General features: G+C 34.8%; 1 protein-coding gene across 5 annotated transcripts in view; it reads right to left on the reverse strand.

Annotated features, from left to right (window-relative positions):
* Positions 1-15,979, reverse strand: part of ROBO2 (roundabout guidance receptor 2) — an 862,371-nt gene that overhangs the window by 83,808 nt on the left and 762,584 nt on the right. For all 5 annotated transcript variants that reach the window (XM_072326598.1, XM_072326582.1, XM_072326591.1 and 2 more), the window contains 4 exons: positions 8,872-9,077; positions 4,351-4,432; positions 3,643-3,808; positions 1,809-1,975 (listed from right to left, as the gene is read on the reverse strand). In XM_072326598.1, coding sequence (XP_072182699.1) covers positions 1,809-1,975; positions 3,643-3,808; positions 4,351-4,432; positions 8,872-9,077 — 621 coding nt within the window. The remainder of the gene's footprint in view (positions 1-1,808; positions 1,976-3,642; positions 3,809-4,350; positions 4,433-8,871; positions 9,078-15,979) is intronic.

The following is a 15,979-nucleotide window of genomic DNA, read 5'->3' on the forward strand; positions in this document are numbered from 1 at the left end:
CTTATCTGACACAAGTCATTTAAGGTAAACCTTTTGAAAGCCCCTTATTGTCTACTTGTAGTTCACTGCTGAAAAGATGCATAAAATTATACCTCTTGCCTTTTGCTATGTTTATTACCAGGAAATAAAACACCAGCTATTAAAGCTGCCACAGACACCTGTTGCAAATTAATATTATATAGTATGGATATAACTGCTTCTCTCTTGCTCAATGGTTGCCATGAACAGGCTTTCTAGCACGTGTCAGCTTCCTCTGTCAGCCTGAATTGAATTCAGGCATAATTAGAAATCACATCAAAACATTATGCTAATTTTCAATTGATTTTATGATTTAATTTCATTAAACTGGAGGTTACCAAAGAAGCTATAAATCCTGTACATGTTTCAGTGTGCTTGACTGCTAAACAGCTTCTGGAAATGGAAACTGCAACACATGCTGTAGCTAATTAAAAGACATGTTTTTACTGAAATCAAATTGCTTGTCAGTATGTCAGATAAAAAGTCTTCAGTTGACATTCAAATGCCAAATAAAGTTGTATTTTTAACTAAGTGATAAGTTATGCAGACTTCAGGCTGGTGCAAAGAAAAGCATAAGTCACCTTATAACGGGAGAGTAAGAAAGAAGAAAAGTTGCAATACTCCATGGACAGTCAAGCCATGGAATCCCTCCTCATCTTATTCCTTCAGCTTTTCAGAAAACAGCTCTTTCTGCTTTTACAACAACAATTTTTATTTATTATTGCTATTATTATTTTGAGGAGGTAATTACTAAGGACAGTTTTATTCAGGAATAGACTGGAATGAGAGGCTGGATGTAGTGGCTAAGTGATAAGGCACTACCACCCTACTCATTTCCTTTTATTCCATCCAGGACCTACAAAGAGCATAGTTCCAATTACACATGCTGTAGTCTAACACACAATGCACAGGCACTCCCACACAGTTTTCTAGTATCCAGAAACAGGGATAGATAATCTCACTGTAAATTAACTGTCAGAGGAGCTACTACTTTGGAAATGAAGAAATCATGATAAAAAATAAATCCATGCTGTGAAGGAAAATTTGTTTATGGCAGTTAAACACAGTTAGAGCATAACATGAACGGAATTTATAGTCATCAAACAGTCCTGAAACAAGACATGGAGGATCACAGCTATCAAGTATATCAGTAGACTAAAAATAAGGATCTCTTTTCAGTCTTCCCTTACAGTTTATGATGCAGTGAAATATGAATGTAAAAATTATAAATGTTGATATAAGTTAAAGATTTATACATTTCTCAGAATAGCTTTGAAATACTCTCCATCGGGTACCTTAACTTTTATGAATAACCTGCACAAATGTTGGAACAGATTTACCAACATCCTATGGAGGTTATTTGCAGTTCTTGTATTAAAACTAATGCTAAATGTGGTGTTTTGCCTGCCTGTTTTTTATTCTAGTTATGACAGTGTATCTTTGCTAGATAATGAAAATGAATTAGGGATAGAAAATAGAAAGTAAGGATACAACAGAAGAGAGGACATGTTCAGAAAAGTGCCTTCAAGAAGGTTCGTTAAGAAGCACGCCAACAATTACGACCCACAAATTAAAAATGTGCCAAGGCACTGGAGAACTAAACTATCCTTAGCTTCCTCCTAAATTCCAGATTAACAAAGCAATCATCAGACTGTCTTTATTAGTTAAGTTGTATTCAAGATTCCTTCAGTCAGAGTGATAACACAAAATGGCCAAACCTAATGGTCAACCTTCAGTTTCCTTTTCTTCTATTTTAGCTCAAGCATGTAAGCCATAATAATTACTCCTACCTTGTGTTCGGACAGGATCTGACATAGGGCTGGGATCGCTCAGACCTTGTGAATTGATAGCTCTGACCATAAACAGGTAGATTGTATTGGGACGCAGTCCTCTCACAGTGTAGAGAGTGGTCTTCACATGGTTAGCCACTGTTTGCCAACTATTGCTCACAGATTGACTGCAACAAGAAAATGTTGAAGATTATAGACTAATGCATAAGAAAACAAGAAAACAAAGGGGATTTGTAGGAAAAAAGAAGAAAGAACAATGCAAAAATAATATTTTGTAGTTTCAGTTAACGTATCAAAAAACATTAAAAACAATGACAGTTTTCAAAAGAGTTTTTCCTTGCATAAACAGCAAAAGCTTTTCCTATCACTTTAACAAAAATGTGCAAAAGAAAAGCGTGGAAAGCAACAAAGGAAATTTGAAAGGTAAACAGACCAATCTTGAACATAAACTTTAGAAAAAAGATGTTAAAAGAATAAGTTTCTATGTTGCTAAGTAAATTATGCCAATAGCTATGATTAGAAAAAAAAAAAAAAATACTCGAACTGAATTCTAACTCAGTTAACAAAAAGTCTTCTGAAAAAAGCTTATAAATTAAGAAAAATACATGAATATCCTTTCTGTCACTATATTTTCATTTGAATGGTAATGTAATTTGATTACTGTCCACTGTATGAAGAGATTTCAGTTGTAATTGTTAAAACTGCTCTTAATAAAAATCCTTGGCTCCTGTAAAGGTTTTTGATTGTGTGCCATTAAAGCTTATCCAAGGTGAAATATCATAAAAGTTTATCGACAAAATTTGATTTCATTGTGCTTTGCTGTATAGAATTGGGTAAAAAAATGTAATATCTTAAAGGAAAAAAAAAAAAAGTGAAACTGCAAGTTCCATTTTGTTTCCATTGTTTCATTCATTTAATGCATTAGGAAATGTACAAGTCCTAGAACAAAATCAGCAATCTGCACACACAGTAATGATGCACTTTGCATATTAACATATACAGACGAAACATTATCACTATGTTTTAAATTTTCAAGTTGATAATTTTGATAAATTCCTACTAGAATATTAATTAAAAGATAAACTATATTGTTGATTACTTTCTGAATATTTTGATGCAGAGAAGCATGTAAGAAAGTGCACATCGATATGCAGAATACTACTCTTGTAATATGTAGGAGGGATACACCTCATGCTTAAACAAACTTGCTGAATTGGGCCCAGGAGTTCTTTCCTACCACTCATTAAGTGCTGCTGTGTGGAATAGAACTGCTGGATCCTCTTCAACTTCAGGCTGCATGGTGAAATCCTTAATTATGAACAACAGCCTTTTCAGTTAAAAGTTTTACTCCATCTAAAACATTTAAATGCAGAAATTTAAAGATATTTAACTATTTGATAGGTGCTGTTTTAACAAGAACAGGAGAAGGAGAACACAGAGAGGTTTAAAGGTTGCCATTTGTTTTCAGTTAGTTTGTATTACAACAGTCTAAGTAACTCAAGCCCAAATGGTTTGAAAAAACAACATTCCCAGGGTGATCACTAGAAATAAAGGAAAAGTAACAAATAGTACATTGTCCATTTATTTTTCCACTGACCTGAAGAAAAAGTTTAATGTTTCACTACTTAATGACTTAAGAAAATATGATGGCATATTAAAAAACAAAACACTTAAAGAGTAAGAATCAATGCCTGCCATTGGAGCTAAATCTTTTGCCAAACTTTTAATGACGCGTGCCAGAAACCAAAAGAACGCCACATTACCAGAACAGCTGGTACAAGGATTTAAGCAAAATTAGAAAGGAAGGAGATTAAAAGTAGAATAATTTACATACCTAAAAGCCTCAATGATATATGCACTAGCTGGTAGGCTTCCAGGGGTCCCTGGTTGCCAGGACAGGGTGACACTGTTCTTAGTAACATCAGTGACTTGAGGTTTGGATGGTGGCCCAGGGAGGTCATTTATGTCATAACTTTTACTGACTGTTGCTCCACCCAACTCTGCAAGGAGCAAATGTAAAATAATTACTTTTTGTTGTCAATTAGGTAATCTGATCAAAGGAGAAGGTTAAAAGGAAAAACATGCCAAATGTCTGCAGAATATGCTTTATCAATGCTTTTAATTTGTTAGGAATTAAGTCAACTACTGCATTATCAGCTATATTTTTCTTATGAAGAACTATCATTCTTTAGGAACACATTATAGGAAAAAAAATAAAAGACATGAAACTCAAAAGTTTATATAAAAAAAAAAAAAAAAGGAAAAAACAAAAAAGGAGTAACAAAAAAATCACTTTCTGCTCCTACTTACGTAAAATGCCAAAACATCACCTACTAGAAGGCTGAGAAAATTCCTATATCCTGATCAGTTTCAGTGCTAGTAATGAAATCTGAGATGCGTGAAAAAACAAATTCTTGCCACTTAAAACGTTATCTGTCTCAAACCTAGAATTTCTAGAAGAGATTATTTGACTTATATGACTCTACATTATACTATACTTTCATTTTGTGCCATCTGAAACTGGCCTCTGGATATTGCTTACCTGTCACATCCAGAACAGCACTCCATGATGTCTCCCCACTTGAACTTGTTGCAACACAAGTGTAAGTTCCAGTATCAGACAGCTAGACATTAAGAACATTTAAAGGCAAGTTTTACCTTTCAGAATCATATGACAAAATTTATTCTAATTTTCTTTTCCTATATATTTATTGGCAAGAAAGACTTATTTTACACTTTACATCAGCCTACAAGGCACCAGACATTTAAAAATAATAATTTACTGGTCACTTACTTTTAGAGAACCTGAATGGGATTATTTGTCATTAATACTTTTCTAATTCTAATTTTCATATTCTTAATTGTATCAATAAAGTATGTAAGTGCTACAGAATGAACATTTCAGACAGTGTCAATCTTTTTATTGTTGGAGAAACCCAGTTGAAATCAGCAAACAATACAAAAACAGTTTCTCCTTCGAGAATGAAAATGCACAGTTCATCATCCCACGATGACACAGAGACACACTAGTCTCAGGAAGGCTATTCCATCATCATATGGTTTTATGACAGATGAAGCCATATTTATATAGGCTACCAAGACATATGTACATTGTTTCTAAGATCTTAACAAGGGATATCTCTACACACAGTCCTCCAAGCAATTTAAAAATGGTACAGTTAAGCCAGATCATACACCACGCTTACCTTTCTTCTGCAGTGCATGAAATTTTATTTCAGCCTTGCAAAGCCCTTTGGTAGCTAAAGACCCTAAATTCTGATTCCTTTGTCAGCTCACATTGTCCTAACTTCTTTCAGAAAAAAACTTTTAAATTATACCATCACTGTTAATCTCATTATTGTCCTTGGAAATGGATGCAAAGCTGACTTTGCAAAGCACAGAACATACAGAAGAGTTGTCCCGCCACTATATAGAAAGAATGGTAATTTGGAGATTGAAGAAGAGGGAAGGTGTTGACTCTAGTGATAAAGGAGAAGAATTACATTGACCATCAGTTGACTTGAAGGAAGTAGGACTGCATTCAAGAAGGTTTATTGGACTTTAAGGGATTATAATGGGTGGTCTGCAAAACACAGATTGGAACTATAACAAATGCTCATACACAACTCTTTGAAAAGAATGTAAAAACAAATTAGTAAGATGTTCTTTAGATTACTTGTTGACACATAATTTAATTGATTTTAATTTTTTACTTTTAGAATTTTGCTGGCATTTTCTTCCAATAGTTTGAGACTATGCCATACTTAGGGGAAGAAAGCAACCAGTTAATGACAGTTCATAAAAAAAAAAAAAACAAAACATAACTTGAATTTTCAGAGATGATTTTGCCATGAAATACAAGAATAATTCAACTCTTCTAACAGTGTCTGAGGGAGTCAAAATACAGAGATCATAGAATCAGAGAATCATAGAATGGTTTGGGTTGCAAGGGACATTTAAGATCATCTAGTTCCAATCCCCCTACTATTGGCAGGGACATCTCCCAACAGACCAGGTTGCTCAAAGCCCCATCCAGCCTGGCTTTGAATGTTTCCAGGGAAGGGCCATCCACAACTTCACTGGGCAACTTGTTCCAGCATCTCACCACCCTCACAGTAAAGAATGTTCCTAATATCTAGTCTAAATGTATGCTCTTCCAGTTTAAAGACATTTCCCCTCATCCCATCACTACATACCTTTATAAAAAGCCCTTCCCCAGCTCTACTATAGGCCCCCTTCTGGTATTGGAAGGCCATCATAAGGTCCCCCAGGAGCCTTCTTTTCTCCTGGTTGAAGAGCCTCATCTCTCAGTGTGTCCTCATAGATGAGGTACTCTAGCCTACTGATCACCTCTGTAGCCCTCCTCTGGACCTGCTATTAATGCTAAATAAAAGAGAAAGACTCTTGAAAAGAGGCAGATTTCTGGAGGAGGCAGCTTTATAGCATTCTGAAGTACCATATTTTATTTTCCTTATTCTGAGTTTTTGTGAAATCTATAATTCTTTATTACATGGTAACTGAAGATGTTGTGGTTCTCAACTTCATTTGTGTCCCACCATGACAGTTGATATATGTCATATTCAATGGAGTATTTAGTATACACAACAGTCTAACTTGCAGAAGGCAAATTCAACATATAAAGCAAGCTAGAAGTATGTTGAAATATCTAACTTCCAGACTGTAGACAGATTAGATGCAGACATATTCTATTGATAATTCAATTATTTATACTTTTTTGTGTGTGTGTTTTGGTGGAGGAAAGAAAACAAAAACCAACAACAACAGGGAAGGTCAATGGAAAAGTGTTGCTATTCAGTATAATAGATTTCTTCTATAGTTAAAGCAGAAATTTAAATCTGGCATGGTACATTTTTATGTATCAGAAGAAGATTTTCACCAGTTTTGACCTGTCTAAAATGGTACTGTGTGAGTGACGTATGCAGGTTTCTAGTTATCCTCCAGGGTAACTGGATGATTGACTCATTATAAAAATCTCTGGGTTTACGTTAATGACTGTGGCTCTTGGTTCACTATGATTGCTGCAGAATATTGAATAATTTGATTTACATACGTAAAGGGATTAGTTACATAGCAGAAGAAGATCTCAAAGGATTAAATAGTAGAGGCTCATCTTTACCCATATCTTTATATCTTTCATATTTATTCTTAATTGATAATGATTATTAATTGTGAGGGGAGGAGATAAGTGAGGACTAGGTCTTGAGGGTGAAGGTGACAAATATTGTTTTGAAGGTAGGCGTGTAAGTATACTTCAACTATTCTTGGGCATATTTGGGGGCCTTTTTTTTTTTTCCTTAGGAAGTGTTGACAGTACTTGCTGCAGTATATCTGAAAGAAAAGTTAAACACTCCAGATTTATATCTATATTTAATTCACAAAAATTGCAACCTACAGGAGAAAATTGTTTTTTATTGTACTGTGTAGTCTTGGCTGGTGAGTTTGACTTGTGCAGTGCACATTACTGTTATCAAGGGTTTTACAAAAAGTGTCCTTCTGAGCCTTTAAGGAAAATAAGTTACTAGTGAATGAGCCATTTATGGATCAATAAGAGCTCCATGTCTTTCAAAATCACACTCACTGCTAATACTGTTTCCTTCTCTCCTTGCAAGTATTTTTTGTTTTGTTTTGTTTACAGACACTGTGCACCCATCAGCAAGATAAATGCACTGGCATGATTCAGATCCTATTTTGTTGTTTGTGTAGCTGCATGCAGACAGGTATCCCAGGAGCTTCTGCCTCATGGACACTCCACAGCAGCCCATCATCAATGCCTGAAAATTTGTTTGAAATCACCAAGCTTCCACCTGTAATTGCTGTTTTCTAACACTACTGGGGAATCTGAAGAATTGAAGCGCACTCTTTAATCCAGCTCTACAGGAAAAATGCATTAACCTTTGTGGCCTAAACCTGCCTTCAGCCCAGGGAGGAAGAATAAATTGTTTACTCAAGGAAAGCTAGTATAAATTTTTTAATAAATTCCATTTTGTTCCAAGAAGGTTAACAATTCATCTATGATCACTGATGAGATGGCACCGGAAAACAAAACTGGTGGTTTTACCTTTTCTCTGACAGCTAGATTTATTTAAATTTTTTTTGGATGACAAAGCTACGTTCAAACATTTATGTTGATTAGATTAAAAGGCTGCTGAAATTGCCTGCAAGTTCTTAACAAATAAGGACTTTTACCTTAGTATTTATACATTGCTTCACATACACACACACAAAGAAGTGCAATATCTATTTAAATGGGTAAAAAAAATAAGACCCCCCAAAAAGATAAGTGACACAGTATTCATCAACAAAGTCTGGTGTTATGCTATCTACAGTATTGCAAGATTTCTTTGTACCTTCAAAATATAATATCATATGTATCAAAATGTAAATACTAAAAAATTAAAAATTAAAAAAAAAATACTGAAAAGAAGTCCCTCTGGATATGACTGCATGTATGTTACAGTATGAATTGTCTGCTCCCATTGATAGCCTTATGAAACACCTGCTGCTAACATAACATCAGAATTCATCAGCACAACTCAAGACTGCCAAGACTCAGTGATGGAGAAAGAGCATGGCAAAAGCCTTGATGGACTTCAGAATTCCTTGCTAGCACACTAGCTCCCTGGAAAATAATGTTCAGGTGTCAAAAATGAATGACTCTAAGTTTTAAAAGAGTCAAAAGACCAATGGCTTCAGGATAAGAGTAACTGAAAGATAACCAAGTCTTGTCATCTTACATGTCTATCCACTTGCTACTCATGCTTCATTGCGATATTAATAAGATTTTAAACATAAACTCTATTTTCAAAGTATTTCTAACAGTATTATCTGTTGTTAAGCAGGCTCTTCGTTTTTTTCCCTTCACTACCACAACGACAAAAAGCAAACTAATATTTGTCATCGGTGAAAGTTGCATGGTTAAAAAGACAACTAAGTTAACTTTGTAGTCAGAAGACAGCAAGATAGTAAAGCTGTCTAAAGCAAACTGTCAGCTTCATATTAGCCACAAACTACTTGTAGCAGTTGCTTTGTTATTGTTACTCACCCGCAGAGTTTTAATCTGAAGGGTCCCTTGATCCTGTATGGATGTTCGAGGGTCTCTGCCCAGAAAAGTGAAGCCTTCTTTTAACCAGCTGATAACTGGAAGTGGGTCACCAGTAGCCTTGCACTTCAGCAGAGCTGTCCCATCCACTGCCAATGTCTGATTGACAGGCCCCTGGAGGATGATGGGTGGAGGTCTATCTGTCAAGACTGAACAGCAACACATATATTGGCATTCACAACTTTGACAGTGTTGTGCTACATTTAGTCCTTTTCTTGATGTTTTACCAGTTTCAACAGATTTATTTATGTTAGCCTCAACAGGGCTATGAACATTGTTTTTGCAACACTCACACATACATCTTAATATTTGATCGGTATATTTGAAAACAGTTTTTGTATGGGTTCATTTTGCCACTGAAGATAACATTTAGATATATATAATTATGCTAGAAAAAATCTTCAGATCCGTTTGATTAAGACACAGTGACAATAAAGACCTTGATTTAGAAAAGAACTACCTTGCATTTCTTATTTCATCCAATTTAGGAAAGCACTTACATGTTTAAAAAAGCACATGATTAAATGTCAGATCAAAATGTTTTTAATGACTTACCTGATCTTAGGCCTAAAAGAGAAAATCTGTCCAAGTGAAACTCTATATGAATTCTATCACAGGTACCAACCACATCCCTCATTCATGCACAACTTGTGAGTAGTCCATAGTGAAAATACGTAAGAGCATTACAAAACATTTAGTGCAACTTAAATGACAACTCTCTCCAGTGGAAAATATTTCAGACTTAATCAAGCCATTTAACAGCATGCTTATCAGTTCCTCTCATCACCTTTTAAAGCAATGAACTCTTTTATTTTTTTTTCCTAATAATTTACATTTGCATGCTTGAAATGCTCCATAAAGGATTCTGTAACTAGTGAGTTAGTGGATGACTGCATATAAGCCTCATTACATGGTCAGTGGGGTATCTTAAAGATGGTAAAATGCTCACATGCACTCATGCGCTTTTCTTGAAAGAATAATTTTTCACAAATAATTCTGCTGTTGAACTTGTTCTCACAGTCAATCAATAAGCAAAGTATAACTCCATGTTAATAAATAATGTATTTATACAAAATGAATGTGAAATATTTAAATTGTAAAAGCCTATAAATGTTATAAAATCTGTATAACAGAATCAAGCATCAACTTCTTATATATTTACTTGCTACATTGCTGCTGTATCTAATCTTTGAACAATCTCACAGGAGTAAGTATGAAATTAGATATTGCAATAGACAGGATTAGCTCTTAGATGGTGTAAAAATCAGACTGCTTCCACTGATGTCAGTTGAGTTTTAATATTTTATTCTAACCAAGAATCTGGATCATTATATTCCACACACAATATCCTCCTCTAACAATGAAGTGAAAATAACCTATTTGAAGAAACATGCTTTCTATTGTATTTGAGCTTTTTGATATTCATACCTCTAGAACCTTCAGTAGATTCAAAGTATATTTATTATACTCTATAGTAAACAGAAAATGTTAAGGCTATGTCGGTGGTACATTTTTTACTTATAATAATTGGTTATGAAATTCAAATGCCACAAAAATACTACCGTTTAACTTTTTTTTTTTTTTTTTTTTTTTTTTTCCTTTTCCTAAACAAAAGATAAAATGGATTGAATTACAGAAATTAGCAAGACTTGGAGTGTGAGTTTATCACATTTGTTGGAAATGAAATAAAAAATCCAATGTCAGTTTGTTTGTTTTTTTTAGCCCAAGTACTTGGAAGCTATTTTGAAAATTCTAAATTATTATTAGCTCACATTAGAGATAAAACACAAAAGGATGAAATGTAATGCATTTTCATATCCAAGGTTTGATCTCACTAAGGTTCCTTATGATCACACAGTTCAGTCACTTAGTGAAACAAAAGTACATTTCAGTTTACATGTACTCAAGCTCTAGGTATTGCTGGCAGTGAATTCAAACTAAAATTTAAATTCATTGTAGAACAGCAACTCACAGTTTTCTAGCTAGTAAAAAATTAAGGAAAAAAAAAATAAAAAAACACCTTATCTTGCTAACTTTTCAATTGTTATTTCCTGCACCTAGTTGCCTTTTCATGAGTAGCAACATAAGTATTTTCAAAACCTACAGAACTACAGATTGTTCTTTGGCATGTGATTATTATTATTATTATTATTTTTTATTTTTTTTTTTACAGCTCAAATGAGGAGCTCATAATCCTTTAAATAGCTTTGATCAATAATGTAATTGAAAGTCTCCTGGCCAGAAGGAATCTTCATTTTCAAGGGTGTTATGGGTGAAAGACCACTACAGGTTTCCATGACACTAAGGCTAAAGGTTAAATGAACACTTAGGGTTTCCACTGATCTGTGAATGACTATATTGTCTTCACAAGTCTGACTTGTAAATCTTCCCTAAAATGTGTGTATAGTGCTTGCATTCCTACAACATAGGTGTCATCCATCGTAAGGACATAGAACTCAAATAGAGGTTCAGAAAGATATTGTGATAAGCATTCATAAGAACAAAAAATAATTTAAAACGTCCACAAAAGGGTAGGGGCTTTTTTACACTTTTGATTTTCTTTTCTTTTTTTTTTTTTTCAGTTTTATATTCTTTTTTTCTCCCACTGTGAAGCACGAAAGAAGTGCGTTGTCCACAAAACACTTCATATGACAAAACCATATTTGCAAAAAAAAAAAAAAAAAAAAGCAACTTGAAGTAACCTTAAAATAAATAAATTTCATTAAAAAACAAGAACAAGGACAAGCAACAACAACATAAAACAATTTTGAAACTACCTTCCAGCAGCCATATATTTATATGTTCTGGCAATGTAAAAAATACCAGACTTCTTTTTTTGATAAAATGTAAATTAAATTTTGAGCAGAGTATGAGAGGAGATGTTACTTGCTAATAAGTAGTGTATTCCCTACAAATGCTATTTGCATCAACTAAAATAATGTGTAAATTTAGGTGGAATTTGGTCAAACTACAAAATGAAATTAAAAACAGAGAATGACAAAGGAAAATGAGACATAACTCACAAAATTCTTATGATGAACACTACTATGTTAGGGTAAAGTGCTCTCCTGAGAGGTGGGAATCACAGAATCGTAGAATGGCTCAGGTTGAAAGAGACCTCCAGGATCATCAATCTCCAACCCACCTGCTGCATGCAGAGCCACCAACCTCCACATTTAATACCAGACTAGACTGCCCAGGGCCCCATCCAACTTGGCCTTCAACACCTCCAGGGCTAGGGAATCCATTAACTCTCTGGGCAGCTTGTTCCAGCACCTCACCACTCACGTAGTAAAGAACTTTCCCTGGATATCCATCTGAAATCTTCCCTCCTTCAACTTAAAATAATTTCCACTTATCCTGCTACTATCTACCCTTTCAAAGAGTTGACTCCCCTCCTGCTTATAGGCTCCCTTTAGGTACCAGAAGTCTGCAATGTGGTCACCTCTCAGCCTTCTCTTCTCCAGGCTGAACAAGACCAGCTCCCTCAGCCTGTTTTTGTAGGAAGGTGCTCCAGCCCTCTCATGATCATTGTGTCTCTTCTCTGAACCCTCCCCAACAGCTCCACATCTTTCCTGTACTCGGGGCTCCACCTGGTCACAGTACTCCAGATGGGGCCTCACGAGGGCAGAATAGATAGGGACAGTCACCTCCCTGGCCACCCCTCTTCTGATGGAGCCCAGGTTACCATTTGCTTTCCAATCTGCAAGAGTGCACTGCTGGCTCATGTTAAGTTTTTCATCCACCAAAAAGCAGAAAGGAAAAGCAGACACCAAAGACCATTCCTTCCTCCAACTTTTTTTTTTTTTTTTTTTTCCTTTTATTTTTCCAGAAGCTTCACAAGAGGCTGTTTGAAACTGACACATTCGCTATAAAATAGTTAATATAGATTTAATCAGAGATAGAAATGAAGATGGCTGGATTTTTAGATGGCTAAACTGTGAACGATTGTTAATCACTCATTCCTATTTTCTTTTAAAAGACATACCCCACGATATTCAGTAGACTTATAGTTTAAAAATTTCATTGCAGGCTGGGAAAAATGACTTAAATTTCTTTTCCAAATAATTGTTGAGCATCCTAAAATACTTCATTCTTATGTTGTCAGAGAAATCTACTGCAGGATGTTAAGCTAGATCCTCCATCCAGTACTCATCTCAAATAGCAGCTGTTGGGTAAACTGTAGGCAGATCCTACAGCTGAACAAACAGTGGTAAATTTATCTATTAAAATATATAAATAATGTAAATATAAATAAAGATAGGTAAGCAGAAAATGAAGTTTTCTTCAAAATTCTCTGTGCATGGTGGAAAAATCTATGGAATAAATTAAAAAATGTACTTTATTCTTATCATAAATACATACATAGTTTGAGAGAAGCATTTGCTATATTTGCATGATCTGTCACTTCAAGACTCCAATCTGTATATTCACTTCTTGAGTTTGAAAGGACTGCTAAGATTTGATACTGCTTTTCCAGATGTGCATTAGACAGTGGATCATATTATAGCCTTTCAAGAAAACACAAGATTTGAATTTCAAATACACTGAGGGCTCTTAGCACCGTCCATAATCAGCAAAATTATCACTCAACTCAGCACATTTCATCACAGCTAGTAATCTCTTCTCATGTGAACACTTGAGTTAAAAATATTTCCAGTAAAGACTTGTAAGTGCAAAAATGTAACAACTGAAATACTGCTATATATGGTATAATTAAGCACTTGTTTTTCTGCACATGACATATGTTTTCATTCTGTATTGGAACTTCAATTGGATCTAAATTACCCTGGATCAAACAAAAATGTGTTCAAAATGAAAAAGATGGTTTGCCACTATTATTAAATCATTAACCAAACAGAAAAATTCTGGGCTATGAAGTAAAACTGGAATCCCCAGCCAAAAACTGGGACACTAATGCTTAAGTGTGTAGCTAGCATGAACACCCTTTATCTTTCATCATATTTTTAAAATCATTAGATTTCCCTACTGATAAAGATCTCAGACTTCCATAGCTTCTGCTCAACATCAACTAAAACAGATTAGTTAGACATTTATGGTTAACTTCCTAACTGAAAACAATTAAAAAATATCTGTGATCTAATCGTACATTCATGTATATAATCTCAGTTTCACAATGTTATTTTGGCACTTTTCTCCTGACCTCACCTGCCCTTTGACTCGAGGATGAAATGGTATTTCTATAATGCAACCTTCCATTATTTTGTAACGATCACAATGACAGTAGGTTCTGCGAAGCGTTTGAAGAACACAGGCCTTGTATTCCTTTAGCAGCAGAGCTCAGCAATGGAGAAAGCATGTCGCATTTAGTCAGAACTAATTGTAATTAAGTTTGCATTTTAGCATGGACACCATTATGAGCTTTCTGTTGACTTTTTAAGTAAACTAATAAAAATTCCAAAGAAATCAGGCAGGATTATTATTATTATTATTTTAATCTCATACAAGAAACAGATAAAGATAGACCGCAGGTCTTGGCTGTCAAAAGGAAGAATTTTCATCACTGATATCCTTGAACCTGACTTGATCCTCTCGGCCCATGTTGCAGTAAATCTGTACAGCATCAGCAGGTGCAACCATTAACAGCTTGATGCCCTTCTAGCCAATGTTTGTATGTTCTATTTATTCCAATCACACTCATGGCACTGAATCAGGCAGTGCTATGGACAGATATTAAAAAATACTGCCTTTCCATTAATTTTAAATGACCTTTTAATCTACATTTAAATTTGAATTGAATGAAAATGCATCACTTTGTCATAGATCATGACAGAAAGGACTTAAAGAGATTGCAGAGCGAAGGTTAGCCTTTAGTCTCCAGAAACTGCTTTAGCAAAAAGCAATATGCTTGTAAAGATGCAAGGATAAGGCAGAAATTATCTTCCCATGTCATAAAAATACAGACAGCTTTTGGAAAACAAAGAAAAGGCATCAAATTAATGCTCAGACCTCTATAACACGTGCCTGAGCCTCTCTACCTGTCATTTGTGATGAATATGCTCTTATAAAAAGTCAGATTATTCAGAATTAGACATCTTTTCAAACTTTCATGGTACAGGCAGGTCTCTAAGGGAACCATAAAAGTAGACCTCTGCATATAACAACAGTTTTAATGGCAAAAATTCATCAAAGACTGTCAGAATAAATTTAATGATTCTGTTAAGATAAGGAATAATGATAGAGGGGAATGCCATAGTCTCCTAACGTAAGAGGAATTCTCTTGTTAACATTAAAGGATGCAAACTGCCTTCTAGCCACAATGAGATGAAGAGGGGTTTCAACAGGATTTCTGACGTATGCAAAGGGTTGATGTTTTTACACAGAGCAAAGTAAACTTCAAGGCACAATAACATTCAAGCCCAAAATTGTGAAATTGAAAGCATAGTCAGATCATGTTGTACCCTTCCTTTCTTGCCAACTCTTTTCTGCCAGTGTATTTAAATAGCTCTCTACCCACCTAACTGTACTGAGAAATTCTTGAACATGGCTCTGCAGAAGTGAAGTGCCTTAGTGCCTTTTTCACATATAAACTAAAAGACTACACTACATAGCAGTTCTATTTTAACAGTGCTCCAGTAAATTGAAGGCAACTTTGTTGATTTAAACTGAGCTAAGAATATCTCCAAAAAAAGTTGCTTAGTATAATACTGAAGGCTGGGACCAAGACAGGTGTTAAGACTTATTTTTGCACCTCAGTCCATTACTTTATTCATAAAACTATTAGTTATTCACAATCTTTTGTAGTCCTACTTCAGCTCTAGTGAACTGAGCAGCTTCCCTTCCTCCCAACCCTATTCTAAGTAAGTTGTTTTGTCCTTTGTTTGGACTATTAAGGATTACACGCAAAATGCAAACTAGACTTCAGTCTCTTTCTGATGCTGTAGAGAACTGTGAAGAGATCCTTGCAGTATGTTCTGTAGAAACTCACCTGTTTACTTTTATGAATTAAGTGATCTCCCATGCTTTTTTTTCTTTTTTACATAGATTTTAAAGTACTTCTGACAGAAGAAAAAAAAGGAATTTCTATAGC

The sequence above is a fragment of the Excalfactoria chinensis genome, chromosome 1 (assembly GCF_039878825.1).
Source record: "Excalfactoria chinensis isolate bCotChi1 chromosome 1, bCotChi1.hap2, whole genome shotgun sequence".
Classification (NCBI taxonomy): domain Eukaryota; kingdom Metazoa; phylum Chordata; class Aves; order Galliformes; family Phasianidae; genus Excalfactoria; species Excalfactoria chinensis.